The sequence below is a fragment of the Pseudophryne corroboree genome, chromosome 5 (genome assembly GCF_028390025.1).
Source record: "Pseudophryne corroboree isolate aPseCor3 chromosome 5, aPseCor3.hap2, whole genome shotgun sequence".
Taxonomy (NCBI): domain Eukaryota; kingdom Metazoa; phylum Chordata; class Amphibia; order Anura; family Myobatrachidae; genus Pseudophryne; species Pseudophryne corroboree.
Genome location: NC_086448.1, coordinates 589598942 through 589617975, shown reverse-complemented (window position 1 = coordinate 589617975; position 19034 = coordinate 589598942). Strand labels below are relative to the sequence as shown.

At 45.2% G+C, this 19034-nt stretch overlaps 1 protein-coding gene across 3 annotated transcripts in view; it reads right to left on the bottom strand.

Annotated features, from left to right (window-relative positions):
* The window catches only part of RTTN (rotatin), a 660131-nt gene that overhangs the window by 165178 nt on the left and 475919 nt on the right, over positions 1-19034 (bottom strand). For all 3 annotated transcript variants that reach the window (XM_063923387.1, XM_063923386.1, XM_063923388.1), the window contains exon 33: positions 18383-18460. In XM_063923387.1, the coding sequence (XP_063779457.1) occupies positions 18383-18460 (78 nt within the window). The remainder of the gene's footprint in view (positions 1-18382; positions 18461-19034) is intronic.

Sequence of the window (19034 nt, the reverse complement as noted above, 5' to 3'; positions counted from 1 at the left end):
CCAGCTTCTTCTGCAAAAGCCAGATGAGGGGAATGACCTGACTCAGGCTGGCAGTGTCTGAACTGACTTCACGTGTGGCAAGTTCAAAGGGCATCAGAACCTTGCACAACGTTGAAATCATTCTCCACTGCGCTTGAGACAGGTGCATTCCACCTCCTATATCGTGCTCAATTGTATAGGCTTGAATGGCCTTTTGCTGCTCCTCCAACCTCTGAAGCATATAGAGGGTTGAATTCCACCTCGTTACCACTTCTTGCTTCAGATGATGGCAGGGCAGGTTCAGTAGTTTTTGGTGGTGCTCCAGTCTTCTGTACGTGGTGCCTGTACGCCGAAAGTGTCCCGCAATTCTTCTGGCCACCGACAGCATCTCTTGCACGCCCCTGTCGTTTTTTAAATAATTCTGCACCACCAAATTCAAGGTATGTGCAAAACATGGGACGTGCTGGAATTTGCCCATATTTAATGCACACACAATATTGCTGGCGTTGTCCGATGCCACAAATCCACAGGAGAGTCCAATTGGGGTAAGCCATTCCGCGATGATCTTCCTCAGTTGCCGTAAGAGGTTTTCAGCTGTGTGCGTATTCTGGAAACCGGTGATACAAAGCGTAGCCTGCCTAGGAAAGAGTTGGCGTTTGCGAGATGCTGCTACTGGTGCCGCCGCTGCTGTTCTTGCGGCGGGAGTCCATACATCTACCCAGTGGGCTGTCACAGTCATATAGTCCTGACCCTGCCCTGCTCCACTTGTCCACATGTCCGTGGTTAAGTGGACATTGGGTACAGCTGCATTTTTTAGGACACTGGTGACTCTTTTTCTGAGGTCTGTGTAAATTTTCGGTATCGCCTGCCTAGAGAAATGGAACCTAGATGGTATTTGGTACCGGGGACACAGTACCTCCAACAAGTCTCTAGTTGGCTCTGCAGTAATGATGGATACCGGAACCACGTTTCTCACCACCCAGGATGCCAAGGCCTCAGTTATCCGCTTTGCAGTAGGATGACTGCTGTGATATTTCATCTTCCTCGCAAAGGACTGTTGGACAGTCAATTGCTTGGTGGAAGTAGTAAAAGTGGTCTTACGACTTCCCCTCTGGGATGACCATCGACTCCCAGCAGCAACAACAGCAGCGCCAGCAGCAGTAGGCGTTACACGCAAGGATGCATCGGAGGAATCCCAGGCAGGAGAGGAATCGTCAGAATTGCCAGTGACATGGCCTGCAGGACTATTGGCATTCCTGGGGAAGGAGGAAATTGACACTGAGGGAGTTGGTGGGGTGGTTTGCGTGAGCTTGGTTACAAGAGGAAGGGATTTACTGGTCAGTGGACTGCTTCCGCTGTCACCCAAAGTTTTTGAACTTGTCACTGACTTATTATGAATGCGCTGCAGGTGACGTATAAGGGAGGATGTTCCGAGGTGGTTAACGTCCTTACCCCTACTTATTACAGCTTGACAAAGGCAACACACGGCTTGACACCTGTTGTCCGCATTTCTGTTGAAATACTTCCACACCGAAGAGCTGATTTTTTTGGTATTTTCACCAGGCATGTCAGTGGCCATATTCCTCCCACGGACAACAGGTGTCTCCCCGGGTGCCTGACTTAAACAAACCACCTCACCATCAGAGTCCTCCTGGTCAATTTCCTCCCCAGCGCCAGCAACACCCATATCCTCCTCATCCTGGTGTACTTCAACACTGACATCTTCAATCTGACTATCAGGAACTGGACTGCGGGTGCTCCTTCCAGCACTTGCAGGGGGCGTGCAAATGGTGGAAGGCGCATGCTCTTCACGTCCAGTGTTGGGAAGGTCAGGCATCGCAACCGACACAATTGGACTCTCCTTGTGGATTTGGGATTTCGAAGAACGCACAGTTCTTTGCGGTGCTTTTGCCAGCTTGAGTCTTTTCAGTTTTCTAGCGAGAGGCTGAGTGCTTCCATCCTCATGTGAAGCTGAACCACTAGCCATGAACATAGGCCAGGGCCTCAGCCGTTCCTTGCCACTCCGTGTGGTAAATGGCATATTGGCAAGTTTACGCTTCTCCTCCGACAATTTTATTTTAGGTTTTGGAGTCCTTTTTTTACTGATATTTGGTGTTTTGGATTTGACATGCTCTGTACTATGACATTGGGCATCGGCCTTGGCAGACGACGTTGCTGGCATTTCATCGTCTCGGCCATGACTAGTGGCAGCAGCTTCAGCACGAGGTGGAAGTGGATCTTGATCTTTCCCTAATTTTGGAACCTCAACATTTTTGTTCTCCATATTTTAATAGGCACAACTAAAAGGCACCTCAGGTAAACAATGGAGATGGATGGATACTAGTATACTTATGGATGGACTGCCGAGTGCCGACACAGAGGTAGCTACAGCCGTGGACTAACGTACTGTGTCTGCTGCTAATATAGACTGGATGATTGATAATGAGATGAAATCAATATATATATGTATGTATATATAATATCACTAGTACTGCAGCCGGACAGGTAGATAATATATTTATTAGGTAATGATGACTGATGACGGACCTGCTGGACACTGTCAGCTCAGCAGCACCGCAGACTGCTACAGTAAGCTACTATACTCTATAGTAGTATGTACAAAGAAGAAAGAAAAAAAAAAACCACGGGTAGGTGGTATACAATTATGGATGGACTGCCGAGTGCCGACACAGAGGTAGCTACAGCCGTGGACTAACGTACTGTCTGCTGCTAATATAGACTGGATGATTGATAATGAGATGAAATCAATATATATATGTATGTATATATAATATCACTAGTACTGCAGCCGGACAGGTAGATAATATATTTATTAGGTAATGATGACTGATGACGGACCTGCTGGACACGGTCAGCTCAGCAGCACCGCAGACTGCTACAGTAAGCTACTATACTCTATAGTAGTATGTACAAAGAAGAAAGAAAGAAAAAAACCACGGGTAGGTGGTATACAATTATGGATGGACTGCCGAGTGCCGACACAGAGGTAGCTACAGCCGTGGACTAACGTACTGTGTCTGCTGCTAATATAGACTGGATGATTGATAATGAGATGAAATCAATATATATATGTATGTATATATAATATCACTAGTACTGCAGCCGGACAGGTAGATAATATATTTATTAGGTAATGATGACTGATGACGGACCTGCTGGACACTGTCAGCTCAGCAGCACCGCAGACTGCTACAGTAAGCTACTATACTCTATAGTAGTATGTACAAAGAAGAAAGAAAAAAAAAAACCACGGGTAGGTGGTATACAATTATGGATGGACTGCCGAGTGCCGACACAGAGGTAGCTACAGCCGTGGACTAACGTACTGTCTGCTGCTAATATAGACTGGATGATTGATAATGAGATGAAATCAATATATATACGTATGTATATATAATATCACTAGTACTGCAGCCGGACAGGTAGATAATATATTTATTAGGTAATGATGACTGATGACGGACCTGCTGGACACTGTCAGCTCAGCAGCACCGCAGACTGCTACAGTAAGCTACTATACTATAGTAGTATGTACAAAGAAGAAAGAAAAAAAAAACCACGGGTAGGTGGTATACAATTATGGATGGACTGCCGAGTGCCGACACAGAGGTAGCTACAGCCGTGGACTAACGTACTGTGTCTGCTGCTAATATAGACTGGATGATTGATAATGAGATGAAATCAATATATATATGTATGTATATATAATATCACTAGTACTGCAGCCGGACAGGTAGATAATATATTTATTAGGTAATGATGACTGATGACGGACCTGCTGGACACTGTCAGCTCAGCAGCACCGCAGACTGCTACAGTAAGCTACTATACTCTATAGTAGTATGTACAAAGAAGAAAAAAAAAAAAAACACGGGTAGGTGGTATACAATTATGGATGGAGTGCCGACACAGAGGTAGCTACAGCCGTGGACTAACGTACTGTGTCTGCTGCTAATATAGAGTCTAGACTGGATGATAAATTATTGATAATGAGATGAAATCAATATAATATCACTAGTACTGCAGCCGGACAGGTACTATATATATTTATTATGTAATGACTGATGACGGACCTGCTGGACACTGTCAGGTCAGCACAGCACCGCAGACTGCTACAGTAAGCTACTATAGTAGTATGTATAAAGAAGAATGAAAAAAAAAAACCACGGGTAGGTGGTATACAATATTATATATATATATATTATATACAATTATATATATATATATATATATATATATATATTAAACTGGTGGTGATTGATTATTAAACTGGTGGTCACTTCAGGACAGGTCACGTTGCAACTTGCAACTAGTACTCCGAGGCCTAAGCAGACAATCACAAAATATATTATTATACTGGTGGTCAGTGTGGTCACAACAATGGCAGTGTGGCACTGACTCTGGCAGCAAAAGTGTGCACTGTACGTTATATGTACTCCTGAGTCCTGCTCTCAGACTCTAACTGCTCCCCACTGTCAGTGTCTCCCCCACAAGTCAGATAATACACTTACAGTCACACTATCTAATCTATAAATATCACTTCAGCAAGTAGTATAGTAGTATACAGTAGTACTCCTCCTAATAATGCTCCCCGAAAATACTGTGTCTCTCTCTTCTCTAAACGGAGAGGACGCCAGCCACGTCCTCTCCCTATGACTCTCAATGCACGTGTGAAAATGGCGGCGACGCGCGGCTCCTTATATAGAATCCGAGTCTCGCGATAGAATCCGAGCCTCGCGAGAATCCGACAGCGTGATGATGACGTTCGGGCGCGCTCGGGTTAGCCGAGCAAGGCGGGAAGATCCGAGCCTGCTCGGACCCGTGTAAAAAACCTGAAGTTCGGGCGGGTTCGGATTCAGAGGAACCGAACCCGCTCATCTCTAGTATATTGGGGTGCTTTATTAGTGGGACAAGTGTTTTTAGACTTGCAGGTGGGAGTAATTGATCCATTTCCACTTTCTTTTCTTTCTTTTTTTTTTTTTTTTAAGTCCCCTAAAATGATCCAAATGTATACTTATAACCATTTGTATGTACCCCAAATAAATGAAAGCACTTTCTTTGCAGGAAAAAAATAGCTTACTATAATTTTTTCAATTTAAAAAAAATGCATATACAGTAACATAATATACCTCTATAAAATTTTCCTATATTAGGATGATTTTTTGGGGCACAGGTAGATTTCGCCATTAGCTCGCTCCACTTTTGCCGGCTAGAATTATCATGCAAAATCCCATTTTCGCCATTTTGGAATAGGACAGGTGCGAAAAAAGTAAGCGCGCAAGCTGCGATAAACAAACTTTTTGGTAGATACAGATCTACCCTCATCTTTGTCAATTTTAGTGGCATGGCGTGGAATTCAAGACCTTGCGCCGCCATGTCCATTTACATGCTGATAATCGCGGAAGCAGGGGAACGCACGCTACCCGGGATCACCCTTAAACACTGTGGCTTGTTACTCGGGTAGTGGGAGCATTAACTCCCACTACCCGTTTCCACATACTGCCTCGATGTCCCCCCTGCCTGCGAGCGCACTGTCCCTTGCAGCCTGATAGTGCACCGACTCATTTACTGTAAGTGACTGCTACTCATGTATGCAGCTGGCGTGTGTGTATGCAGCCCACAACCGCCACAGCACGCCGTGGTCTTTGACCTGCGATGCATTCGCGTGGCAGGCAAAAACTTAGAAGGACACATCTGCACAGGTGTGATAAATGTTGCCATGATCGCGAAATGCATTATTGTGGCTAATAGGATACCTCCCTTAGTCTATTGCAATTTGTTTTATATTTGTGAACTTGCCCACATTTATAAATTAGCATTATTTAGCAAGACTCCGCTTTTGTTTTTAATTATATTTTTGCTTTATCATCAATGCAGTGTTTTTAAAGATTACATTTTTTTTAAAGATTAACGCTGCGGGAGGAGGGTTAGGCTGTGCCCTGGGGACACACGCGGGGGGGGGGGGTTGTTTAGGCTGTGGGGACGGGGGTTAGGGTAGGTGCCACCGGGAGGGTTATAGTTAAGCTGTGCGGGGGAGAGGAGGGTTAGTTTTAGGCTACAGACAGGGAGGGTTAGGTTTTTAGTGGCCAGGAAGGAAGGCAAGTATACTTACCTTCCCCTCCCGGGATTCTAATCATTGTCAGGCCGCGGTCGGTATTCTGCCTGCCGGCATCCCGAACGCCAGGAAATCATACCCAACCCATCGCAGAAATAGACAAGAAATTCCATACTTAGTTCTGTAAGTAGCTCTTTGGAGGCTCTTAACATAATATCAGCATGCTCTTTTGCCAACAAATACTTTTATTTTTTTTAAGCCCCTTGTGTCATGGTTCTGGAATTCTTTAGATCTGGCTCGGGATCCTGGGTATGAGCGGAGACGTACAGAAAATAGGGAGGCTTGATGTTACTTACACTTAAAGGTTTTACATGCGATTAAGCAAACTAGTGACACACAGGAACCACGGACTGGTGATATGCAAAGATACTGAAATGGAACCAGGAACCACAGGTCACCGGGTAGCCTCACACCTGGGGCCAAATGTAATAGAGGGAGAGTTTCAAAAAGTGAGAGATTTGGTAAGGTTTTACAGTTTTTTATTTTTATTATTTACACAGCAAGATCAACCTGGTTTTGCAGTGTAAATGATTGCCACTTTAAAAAAAACAAACTGAAAAACCTTACCAAATCTCTCACTTTCTGAAACTCTCACTCTATTACATTTGGCCCCTGGTGATCAATTGAAACCAACCAGGCCAGAGACACACTCCAGCAACAAGGGCCCCCAGAACTCAAAGTAGCATAGTACTGGCAAAACAGAACTGGGACCCACATCTGGAATTGGAGTTTTATGTAACCAGGGAAGAGCGTGAGGAAGCTATATCCCTGATACTGCTCTGATGCAAGACCTGGCTCTAGAATCCAAACGAGGAACTCAGTACAGAGAAGCAGATCGAGTAAACCAGTACTGGGCACCTGAGTACACAGACAGCAACCCAACCATGAACTCTAGCACGGGCACTCTATTCTGCCAGCCAAAAACAACACAAACAGTACTGGGAAACCAAAAAAGTATCAACCGTTAGATATGCCGTTTAACCTGAGCGAACCACACAGCAATCTCCCTGCAGACTTAAAGCAATGATAAAGCAATAGATACAGCAATGATGAATGTTTAACCCTGTAAGGGCGGCTAAGACTACGATTTGTGACACCTTGACTGTTTGATAGGTTTGCAGGTTATGGGTTTGAGATCTTCTTATAGTCAAGCACGGTATGTATAGCAAATAAGATGTTAATAATGAAGTATCTTGTTGCTTATACCAATGATATATGTATGGCTAATACAATGCATACTAACATAGCAACACATATTAATAACCCATAAAAAACTTACACTGATCGTTCAACCTGACCTAGTTTATTCTTCTGCCATGATCAATAGGATATTGCACTAATACTTAGACTATGTATCTCTTACTGTAGGAAGGTTACTAGAGCAGTTATTTTGTTACCATTTTCACTTGCAAGTAAACTGCCTATGTCTCTATATAAAAACACGTGCATAAAAAAATCCAATTGCATAAAATAGAACAAACAGTATTATTTTCATCTCCACACTAAGAACCTATAAAAGTTTCTGGATGCAAGGAGATAATATAATCACACAATAAAAAAATAGCTGTTGTTCCTAATTAGGAATGTGAACACATTTTACTTCCCTGTGTGTGCAGCAATCTGAAAGCATACTCAGAAATATGAATGCGAGGAAATTGTACCCAAGCTCAATATAACGTAATTTTCTAGAGTGGAATTTATATCCGGTATATCCGTGCAACCTAGTTTTTTTATATGGCAGTAAAGCACACTGATGATGGTTTAAGTTTAAAAGCCATTGCCTCCCGTGGCAAGCGGGGACGGCACAGTGTCAATTTGCCATGAGTATTAATGAGTAAACCAGTGGTTCCCAAACTTTTGTGAGTCACGGCACCCTGGAGTGTCAGATATTTTTTCACGACACCCCTAGGCCACAAGTTTCTTATTGAGAAATTTCGAAAAAAATATTAGATTAAGTAAATTATGTTTATATGTCATCCTTAGGGTCAGTTATGTGGTGAGGGACAAGATTTGCTTCTGTTTGTCCACATATTTTATAACTGGAAGCCATCAGCACTGGTTTTGCCTACTAAATTGACAATAAATAGTTTGAATTGGTCCTTGACCACCAACCTGAGGCACCCCTGCAAGTGTCCCGCGGCACCCCAGGGTGCCACGGCACACAGTTTGGGAACCGGCACCCCTGCAAGTGTCCCGCGGCATCCCAGGGTGCCACGGCACACAGTTTGGGAACCACTGGAGTAAACAAAATCAAGTGATACAAACTGTATAAATAGGATTTTTATTACCTACCGGTAAATCCTTTTCTCGTAGTCTGTAGAGGATACTGGGGTCCATTTAGTACCATGGGGTATAGACTGGTCCAGTAAGAGCCTTAGGCACTTTAAGAATTTGATAGTGTGCACTGGCTCCTCCCTCTATGCCCCTCCTACCAGACTCAGTCTAGGAAACTGTGCCCGAGGAGACGGACATACCTTGAGAGAAGGATTTAAAGGACAGTGGTGAGATTCGAACCAGCAAACACAAAACAAGAGGAAAGCCATGCTAACCAAACTTGATGAGGAACAGCAACAGCTGAACCAACAACATTACTTAACAAGTAACAGTGCAGGAAAACACAAAACACTTGGTGGGTGCCCGGTATCCTCTACTGACTACGAGAAAAGGATTTACCGATAGGTAATTAAAATCCTATTTTCTCTTATGTCCTAGAGTATACTGGGGTCCATTTAGTACCATCGGGATGTACCAAAGCTCCCAAACTGGGTGGGAGAGTGCTGAGGTTCCTGCAGAACTGATTGACCAAACTGAAGGTCCTCAGAGGCCAAAGTATCGAACTTGTAGAACTTAGCAAACGTGTTCGAATCTGACCAAGTAGCCGCTCGGCAGAGCTGTAAAGCCGAGACACTCCGGGCAGCCACCCAGGAAGAACCCACCGACCTAGTAGAGTGGGCCTGTACAGATTTTGGTACCAGCAAACCTGCCGTAGAATAAGCATGCAGGATAGTAAGCTTGATTTAGCGAACAATAGACTGCTTTGAAGCAGGACACCCAATTTTATTGGGATCAAAGAGAACAAACAGCGAGTCTGATTTTCTGTGACGAGCTGTCCGCTTCACATAGATCTTCAAAGCCCTCACAACATCCAAGGACTTTGAAGTAGCAGAGGTGTTGGTAACCACCAGAACCACAATAGGTTGGTTGATATGAAATGCATACACCACCTTAGGAAGAAATTGCTGACGAGTTCTGAGTTCAGCTCTACCTTCACAAAAAAGTCAAATAGAGGATTTTGTGAGACAACACCCCCAGTTCCGACACACGCCTTGCTGAAGCTAAGGCCAACAGTGTGACGGTTTTCCACATAAGAAACTTCACGTCAACCTCCTGTAAAGGCTCAAGCCGTTCTGATTGTAGAAAATGCAACACCACGTTGAGATCCCAAGGTGCCGTGGGAGGCACAAAGCGCAGTTAGATGTGCAGAACAACCTTCAAGAACGTTTGAACCTCCGAGAGGGAAGTCAATTGTTTCTGGAAGAAAATGGACAAGGCCGAAATCTGGACTTTTATGGAGCCCAAGCGTAGGCCCACGTCCACCCATGACTGCAGAAAAAGGAGAAAACGTCCCAGTTGAAATTCCACCGCAGGAAATTCCCAGTTTTCACACCCAATTTTTTTTCCAAATATAGTGGTAATGTTTAGACGTTACCCCATTTCTGGCTTGGATCAAAGTTGGAATAACCCTGTCTGGGATCCCTTTCTGGGCTAGAATTTGATGCTCAACTTCCATGCCATCAAACATAGCCATGGTAAGTCTTGATAGACCAACGACCCTTGTTGCAGAAGTTCCTTGCAAAGAGGTAGAAGCCACGGGTTCTCTAAGAGCATCTACAGTAGATACACGTACCAGGCCCTTCTTGGCCAGTCCGGAGCAATGAGTATTGCTTGAATCTTTTTCTCTATTTATTCTTTTGTGAATTCTTGGGATAAATGGAAGTGGTGGAAACAAGTACACCCTCTGGTAAAACAAAGGCGTCACCAGAGCGTCCACCGCCACAGCCTGTGGGTCTCTCGACCTGGAACAATAACGCTTGAGCATCTTATTGAGAAGAGAGGCCATCCTGTCTATTTGAGGAACCGCCTCCGATGTGTCAAGCACCCAAATACCTCTGGATGAAGGCCCACTCTCCTGGGTGGAGGTCATGTCTGCTGAGAAAGTCTGCTTCCCAGTTGTCCACTCCCGGAATGAAGATTGCCGACAACGCCACAGCGTGTCTTTATGCCCGGAGAATCCTTGTTACCTCTGACATTTATGTACGTTACCACCGTCACATTGTCCGACTGAACCTGAATGGCTTGATCTTGAAGAAGATGTGATGCCTGTAGAAGGGCGTTTTATATGGCCCTTAATTCCAGAATGTTGATTTGGAGAATGGTTTTCAGACTTGACCATTTTCCCGTTCCCCTTGGGTGACTGTTCCCCAACCTCTGAGGCTTGCGTCTGTGGTTAGCAGAATCATATTTTGAATCCCGTAACCTTCGGCCTTGTCAGGTGAGAAGTCTGAAGCCACTACAGAAGAGAAATCATGGCTCTTGGCGACAGACGTATCTTCTGGTGCATGTGGAGATGCGATCCGGACCATTTGTTCAACAGATCCAGCTGGAAGGGCCTTGCGTGAAACCTTCCGTACTGCAGTGCCTCGTAAGTGGCTACCATCTTCCCCAGAAGGCGAATGCATAGATGCACCGATATCCGGGTTGGTTTCAGAACATCCCGCACCATCGACTGGATTACCAAAGCCTTTTCCAATGGAAGGAATACATTCTGTGCCTCCGTATCTAGTGTCATCCCCAGGAAAGGAAGCCTCCGTGTTGGTTCCAGGTGAGATTTTGGTAGGTTCAGCATCCACCAGTGATCCCGGAGTAGACGAGTTATGAGGGCAATGTTGTCCAACAACCTCTCCCTGGATGATGCCTTTATCAGCAGATAGTTCAGGTACGGAATTATGTTCAATCCCTGTTTGCGGAGGAAAAACATCATCTCTGCCATTACCTTGGTGAACACCCTTGGTGCCGTGGAGAGGCCAAATGGCAGGCCCTGGAACTGGTAGTGACAGTCCTGTAATGCAAACCTTAGATAAGCCTGATGAGGCGGCCAGATTGTAATATGAAGTTACGCATCCTTGATATCCAGAGACACCGGGAATTCCCCTTCCTCCAGACCTGAGATCACCGCTCTCAGAGACTCCATCTCGAGTTTGAACACCCGTAAGTATGGGTTCAGTGACTTGAGGTTTAAAATGGGTCCTACCGAACTGTCCAGCTTCGGTACCACAAACAGGTTGGAATAATAACCTTTGTTGCGTAGATGAGGTGGAACTGGAACAATGACCTGAGTCTGTACCAGTTTTTGTATTGCTTCCTGTAAAGTCATACTTGCCTCCTGAGAAGCTGGTAAGCCTGATTTGAAGAAACTGTAAGGTGGGAGTTCCTGAAACTCCAGCCTGTACCCCTGGGTGATAAGATCTTTGACCCAGGAATCCTGCATGATGTCGCCCATATGTGACTGAAATATCTTAAATCGGGCTCCCACCTGCCTGTCTTCTAGGCAGTGCGGTCCACCGTCATGCTGAAGGCTTTGAGGAAACAGAACATGAGTTCTGTTCCTGTTAACCTGCAGTTGCTGGTTTTCTGGGTTTACATCTATTGCTTCTGGAGGCTGTAGAAGAACCTCTAGTTTTATTTTTAAATTTGGCTGTCCGAAAGGACTGCAAAGTTGGACCCGAGTAGATCTTCCTAACTGGGGGGGCTGCGGAAGGAAGATATGTAGACTTACCCGCCGTAGCCTTGGATATCCACGCATCCAGTTCATCTCCAAATAGGGCCTCACCTGTGAATGGTAGGCTTTCCACGCCCTTCCTGGAATCCAACAGTGGGAAGACGTCAGGGAAGTGAGGCCAGATTGGAGGGAATCTAAATCACGCAGTCGCAGGTCACGCCTCACAATGCAGAGGTTAGCAGACATCTATACAGACCGCAACCTTCACCGCACAGAGGAGGTCATCCTTGCTCAGGTTTGGATGCTTTTGTCAGGCGGTCAAGACAGAATGATCAGCCCAGGGATTACGCCTCTCCCAGTGTTCCCTAACAGCAGTTCCTAGCACAAAGACGTATGAACGGACAGAGAATCAGCGCAGAGAAGACAGCCAGGTTGCCAATGAGCTTCCAGAAACTAACCACCGTTACGTCAATGCCTCTACCAGCATGGCAGTGGATCGGGACCTGAGAACAGCCAATGCCACAACCAGCATGGCAGACAAGGGGTATGGCACATCAGCCATAGCCTCTAGCAACTTGGCTTCAGTGGACAGACCCACATGCAAGAAAACCTCAGAAGCCGCATACCATCCATTCGTCAACATCAGAGAGTCCGATAGAACCAATCAGCAGACATCGGGAGCCGATTCCAGCCCCGTGGGCGGTGGCGACAGAACAGTTAAAAGTGGAGTAAAACAAGTGTGGATCGTCGGACACTCCTATGTCTATTGGGCGGAGAAGCAGGCAGTGGTCCGGAATTACGGAGCCCAATTAGGTATACCGCACGAGGCAGCGAAGCTGACTTGGCTGGGTTTCCAGCTGCCTCTCTGCAATCTCCTCCTTGATGTCTGAACGCTCTCTAAAGCTCAACATGGACAAAACGGAACTCATCATCTTCCCCCATCCAGAGCAACACCCCCGACCAATATCTCCATCATTGTTGACAACACCACCATCTCCCCCGTTCCCCAACTCCGCTGCCTGGGCGTCACTCTTGACTCCTCCCTCTCCTTTGCACCCCACATCCAAGCACTGGCACAATCCTGTCGTTTCCAGCTACGCAACATTGCTCGTATCAGGCCATATCTCTCCCAGAGTGCAACTAAACTCATCATCCACTCACTGGTCATCTCACGACTTGACTACTGCAATGTCCTGCTCACTGGTCTCGCTTGCTCCCATCTTGCTCCCCTCCAATCTGTCCTGAACTCTGCAGCTAGGCTTATCTTCCTCTCCCGCCGCACCACATCTGCCACTCCCCTTCAACAAAATCTACACTGGCTCCCATTCCCCTACAGAATCCTCTTCAAACTCCTCACCCTCACATACAAGGCAATCTCTAATTCCACTGCTCCCTACATCTCCAACCTCCTTTCCCTTCATACTCCCTCCCACCCCCTACGGTCGACTAATGACTGTCGCCTCTCCACCGCCCTGGTCACTGTTTCCCATGCACGAGTTCAGGATTTTGCCCGTGCTGCACCCCTTCAGTGGAACGCACTCCCCCGCTCCATTAGACTCTCCCCAACCTTGCAAAGCTTCAAACGGGCACTAAAAACCCACCTATTCATCAAAGCATACCCTCCCGATGCATAACCCAGTGCTTAAACCGCGCCTCCACCCCCCCTGCCTCATGCCGTGAACATCTCAGCTTTGCTTGCATACTGCCATCAGGCTACCTCCCACTTGCCTGCACCTCTTGTCATCTGTCTGTCGCCCCTCCCCAATAGATTGTTAGCTCTTCAGAGCAGGGCCCTCTTTCCTCTTGTTATCTAAGCCCTCATCTCAACACATTTCACTCGCAGCTCTCCCCTACTCAACGACCATCTTTATCCTGCTAGTAAAGGCTCATCTCCATCTATGGCCACCAGCCTCTAGTAGTAGAGGCTGGTGCTGTGGGGGCATGTGCGTATCTGGCACTGTGGGGGCATGTGCATATCTGGTGCTGTGGGGGCATGTGCATATCTGGCGCTGTGGGGGCATGTGCATATCTGGCGCTGTGTTGGCATGTCTGACACTGTGGGGGCATGTGCGTATCTGGCGCTGTGGGGGCATGTGCATATCTGGCGCTGTGGGGGCATGTGCATATCTGGCGCTGTGGGGGCATGTGCATATCTGGCGTTGTGGGGGCATGTGCATATCTGGCACTGCTCTCTTTCCTCTCCCTAACACTCCTCCCTCTCTCTCCCTAACACTCTCTCTCTCTCTCTTCTGCCACAATGTGTAAAAAGGGGGACTGGCTGCCGTAAGGCGTAAAAAGGGGGACGCTGTTTGCCGAAAGATGTAAAAAGGGGGACGCTGTCTGCCATAAGGTATAAAAAAGGGGACGCTGGCTGCCGTAATGTGTAAAAAGGGGACGCTGGCTGCCGTATTCTGTAAAAAGGGGGCGCTGTCTGTCGTAATGTGTAAAAAGGGGCTCTACCTGGTGTAGTGGCGCTACTGTGTGGCGTCTGATACGTAATCATCAGTGTCAGCCTGCAGGATCTGGGCCAGTGTATGCTTTTGCGGACAAATGGTAGCGGTCTGAGACTCCGGTATGGGAACTGAATCTCTATTCATCAGGTCATCCACAGACTGCCTTAAGTATTGCGTCTCTAATTCATTATGGGATCATTTATTCAAAATATTTGAGATCATCCCTTTAAGGGAATCCAACCATGCTGGTTTGGACCCACTAGCCTGAGAATGTGTACTATCCTGAGTACACTGTAGTGATCCCCCTGAGGAAGAAAGACACTATGCCGTGCATGAAACACACTCCTTGCCTGACATTGTAAATGTGAAGCACACACGCACACACACACACACGCACACACACACACACACACACAGGAAAGGTTAAAGCATACTTAAACCACACAGAGCCCTTCCAGGGAGACACAGGGTATATAGGAGCCAGCCACACCGCGCCCTTAGTGCTAATGCCAAGCTTAGCTGGGTCGCAGACTATGTACCCTGATAGGGGCTTAGTACTCTAATAACGCCCCCCCCCCTCCTTACTATGACCCCCTGGTACTGCTGAGGTAAGCTGGAGTCCTTCTGGCGAAGCTGCACTTCCCTGCCAGTCTGTCTGTGTAGAACTGCAGAGGGAAAATGGCGCTGGTGAGCCGCTGGCGCCGCTCATAGTGAAGCCCCGCCCCGTTAATGGCGCGCGGTCTTCCCGGTTTTATTTTAAACTGGCTGAGGAGTTTTAGATGCCTAAATAGTGGGACATAGCCCCTGTAAGCGTATTTGCCACTGTGGGTACTGTATAGGATGACTCCGCTCGCCCCTCATAGCCTGCACTGATCTGAGCCTAGAGACGCAGCCTGCTCCTCAGCGCTGCACTCCATACCCTCATGCAGCCATAAAAGCCGGCGATTCACTAATTGGGACGCCGCCATAACACTCACCACTCTTCTTTCTTCTGGCGGCGTGCTGCGGGAATGTCCGCTCGCCATGGTGGGGCTTGCGAATGGTTCTCTCAGGAGCTCAATGTCCTGTCAGCGGGGAACGGGACCATCAACCCTATAGAGGGTTAGGCCGTCCCCCTCCCCCAAAGTCCCACGAAGCAGGCAGACTGGTGCCAACCAGACCTGCCTGAAAATAACAAATAGAAAATAAATACAGAAAACTCTTCAGGAGCTTCCCTAAGCGTGACCGGCTCCTCCGGGCACATTTTTTAAACTGAGTCTGGTAGGAGAGGCATAGAGGGAGGAGCCAGCGCACACTATCAAATTCTTTAAGTGCCCAAGGCTCCTAGTGGACCCCTCTATACCCCATGGTACTAAATGGACCCCAGTATACTATAGGAGGTAAGAGAAAGCAGTTTTGCGAAACATTAAAATACATAACTAATAAGTATAAATTAACATTTCTAGACTTTAAACAGTATTAACCCAACTTTAGAAAAGTATGGTGTGACATGTATAATAGTTATAGTGACAAAAGTTTTAATCTATGCACACAATGCACAGAGTCAATACTGCTTCTTACAATGGTGAACTACACTTCAATATTTTTACAATAAAAGGCAAAATGTTTGGCATGCTTTAACTTTCTATTCAATTCTGTTATGGTTTACTGAGTCCTGCCAAAAATAGCGTTAGCAATATAATTAAGAATTAGAAAACACAATTTCTACTTTGCGTGATACACAAATGCAGACTAAGCTATCTGTATGGCAAGAAAATGTAAATCAAGAAAGTGAAAAAGCTGAAACTTTGCAAAGTTATTAAGGGAAATATAAACATAAGCAGTTTTTTTGCTCGACTGCTAAAATACAAACACAAGTACTAGTTCTGTGTAATTGTAGTTAAACAATAACAATCTACAACAGAAGCACTCCCTATTAACCAACCAGACTTTTGTATGGAAGTGGAGATGTCATATAATTTTATTTTACACACTACTTACCTGAATGGTGTAAATTAGGATGTATACATTTAATTTAGCCACTTGCCTGGCACTGACGCATGTGATGCGACCGGAGCCGAGTGCACATTACCTGGCCTGGTCGTATCACATGCAATGTGCTGCCCACGGTGTCCCCTGTCGTGATGATTAGGATAGCCATTCTGCATTAGGGCAGAACGGATCCCTCTGGCTCTCCTGGAGTGATGTTGCAATCTATGACCACCGACATCTCTTCTGTAATCGCGCACCAGAATGCCATGTGGCTAGCATTCTGGAGGACATGCTCTGGCACAGTGAGGGAAGGACAGCTTAGATCCTCTCCCTGCTCAATTTGGCTGATCTCTGTGTGTGCAGAGATCAACTGCAGCAGGGAGGACTGATCATCAGTCGCCCCTGACACACGCTCCGCTGCGCATGGAGAAAGAGGGCGGGTAGTGGGGGGGAGTTGGGGGGGGGGGGGGGGGGGTAATACCAATGGGCAAACATAACCAGTGCTGGGAGCTAAAAATAAGTATTTAAATTAAGCTGGAGGAGTGTATAGTAATAATAATAATAATAATAATACAAAAATAGGGTATGGGAAGGGCAGAACAAGGGCCTTTCAATGTGTGTGTGTGTGTGTGTGTGTGTGTGTGTGTGTGTGTGTGTGTGTGTGTGTGTGTGGGGGGGGGGGTTTATAAAATATGTTTTGTTATTTATACTACCAAGGAGGTGTTTGCTGGGGCACCATTATTAGAATTTTAGACCACTGGGGAGGGGGGTCCATTGACAATGGGGGTGTGAAGCTATTTTATAATGGGGGACTATGGACAAGAGGGGGATGGGGGGGGAGCTAAAATACTTTGACATCTTCATTAAGTAATTTAAAAAGAAATGACAATTTCTGAGTGGTTTTGTGGGGAAAAATATAGTTAAGGAATGTGTAAATAAATAACCAAATATGTTAAACTTGCATATACATGTGGAAGTTAATACTGTATCACATATATAAATATCTCTCATCAGTTTATTGGAGTGCTGCAGATCTACTTCCCAGGGTTATTACATCTTCTTGTCACCCAAATCTCATAGCAAAATACTGTTAATCCGCATAAGATTTTTCTGAGGACACTCTCTAAATGGGAAAATTGGTGGCCTAGTCAGACACAGCGCGTAAAGGCATCCAGATCAGATAAATGCTGACAACACATACTGTGATGTCTGCAGAGATATCATGCAAATATCCAGTTATTTCAGCCTGCATGATAGCAAGACAGTTCCCACGACTAATACTAAATTGCCCATAATGAATAATACTATTGTGTGATATCATTGTGTCCCACACATTGTCCTGCTTTCCCACTTATCTTATCTAATTCAGTTGCTTTGCACTTAGGCTAAGTAACAGGATGATACAATGTGTGGCTGAGCTTAATGTTTCCATTTATTCCTATATCTAGTCGTTTTATCAGTTTGACCAATCAGCTATAAGTTCTATTGTTTAGGCTGCACTACCACTTCATATTTGTGCTCTGATTTCAAATTATTATTTAAAGTGAGCGTTCTTGCAAGTCAATCATTTACATATAAATGTACATTAGCTCTATTCTTCCTTGGCACTTTTCAATTTAACTTTTTTTAATAACTCAAAATAATTTGTTAAAATATGGATGTATATAAAAGGCACAAAGATGTTGTCACTGTGCTTATTATTAACACTCAACATTAGAAACGTGGGTTCAATTCTGACCCAGGATGCTATTTGCTTGACTTTTTGTATGCTTTTGAGTTTCCTCTAACTTGTTGTTTTTCCCTTTGGCCCAAAGACATACCGGAGCATTAGCTGGTTCCTGACTGAACTGACCATGGGATTTGTTTCTGGTGTAAGGAAACCAGAGTGTGAGCCATATTGGTGCAGTAATTAATATAGTAGAACATGATTAACCCAGTATACATAATTTAATAATATTTCTATTCTATATAGTATAAGAATAACAATAAATAATAACTGGCTAAGATTAAATAAAAGGTGGTTTAAGGGTTTCATGATATTTCTGAAAAAATAGATCTACTAACCTGAAAATTAGACTCTCTAGAATCTTCTGAATTATCCGGCATTGGAATAACAAGCATGTTCTGAAGAATAAAGGCAGCCTAAAAACAATAATACAAGATCTCAACATTGCCATCTAGCTGAAACAGCCATCACATGCAGCCAAGCAGGCTCAAGACATGAAACAACTGGATTTATCTTAATAAATACAGAATGTAAATTCTTAATACATTATATAAAAGACTGTTTGCAAAAACATATATTTGATGTTAATAAAAGCATTAACGTAGACTATAAAAAATATAATGCCTCATAAATTAGTTATTTTTAAAACTGTCACTATAGATAGACCAGCTGTTCTTTAATCCTGTCATATTTTCTTTTTATTAATTGCTATGCGTGTTGTAAAATTTTCTGATATAAAAAAAGGAGAACACAATGCAAAAGAGCAACCTACTTCCGTAAATGAGTAATTAATAAAGATCAATGTAGTCTGATACCTGGGACCCATGGCTTAACACTAGCACCACTAGCTGTTGCCTCTCCAGGAAGAATACTCTGGAGAATTTTGAAAGCCTGCACTAAAGAGGTGTCAACATACAGTATCTGATAGAAGCTGTGCAGCTGCCCAGATGCACGGACATCTTAATGTAGACTGTCGACTTCTTTGAACTG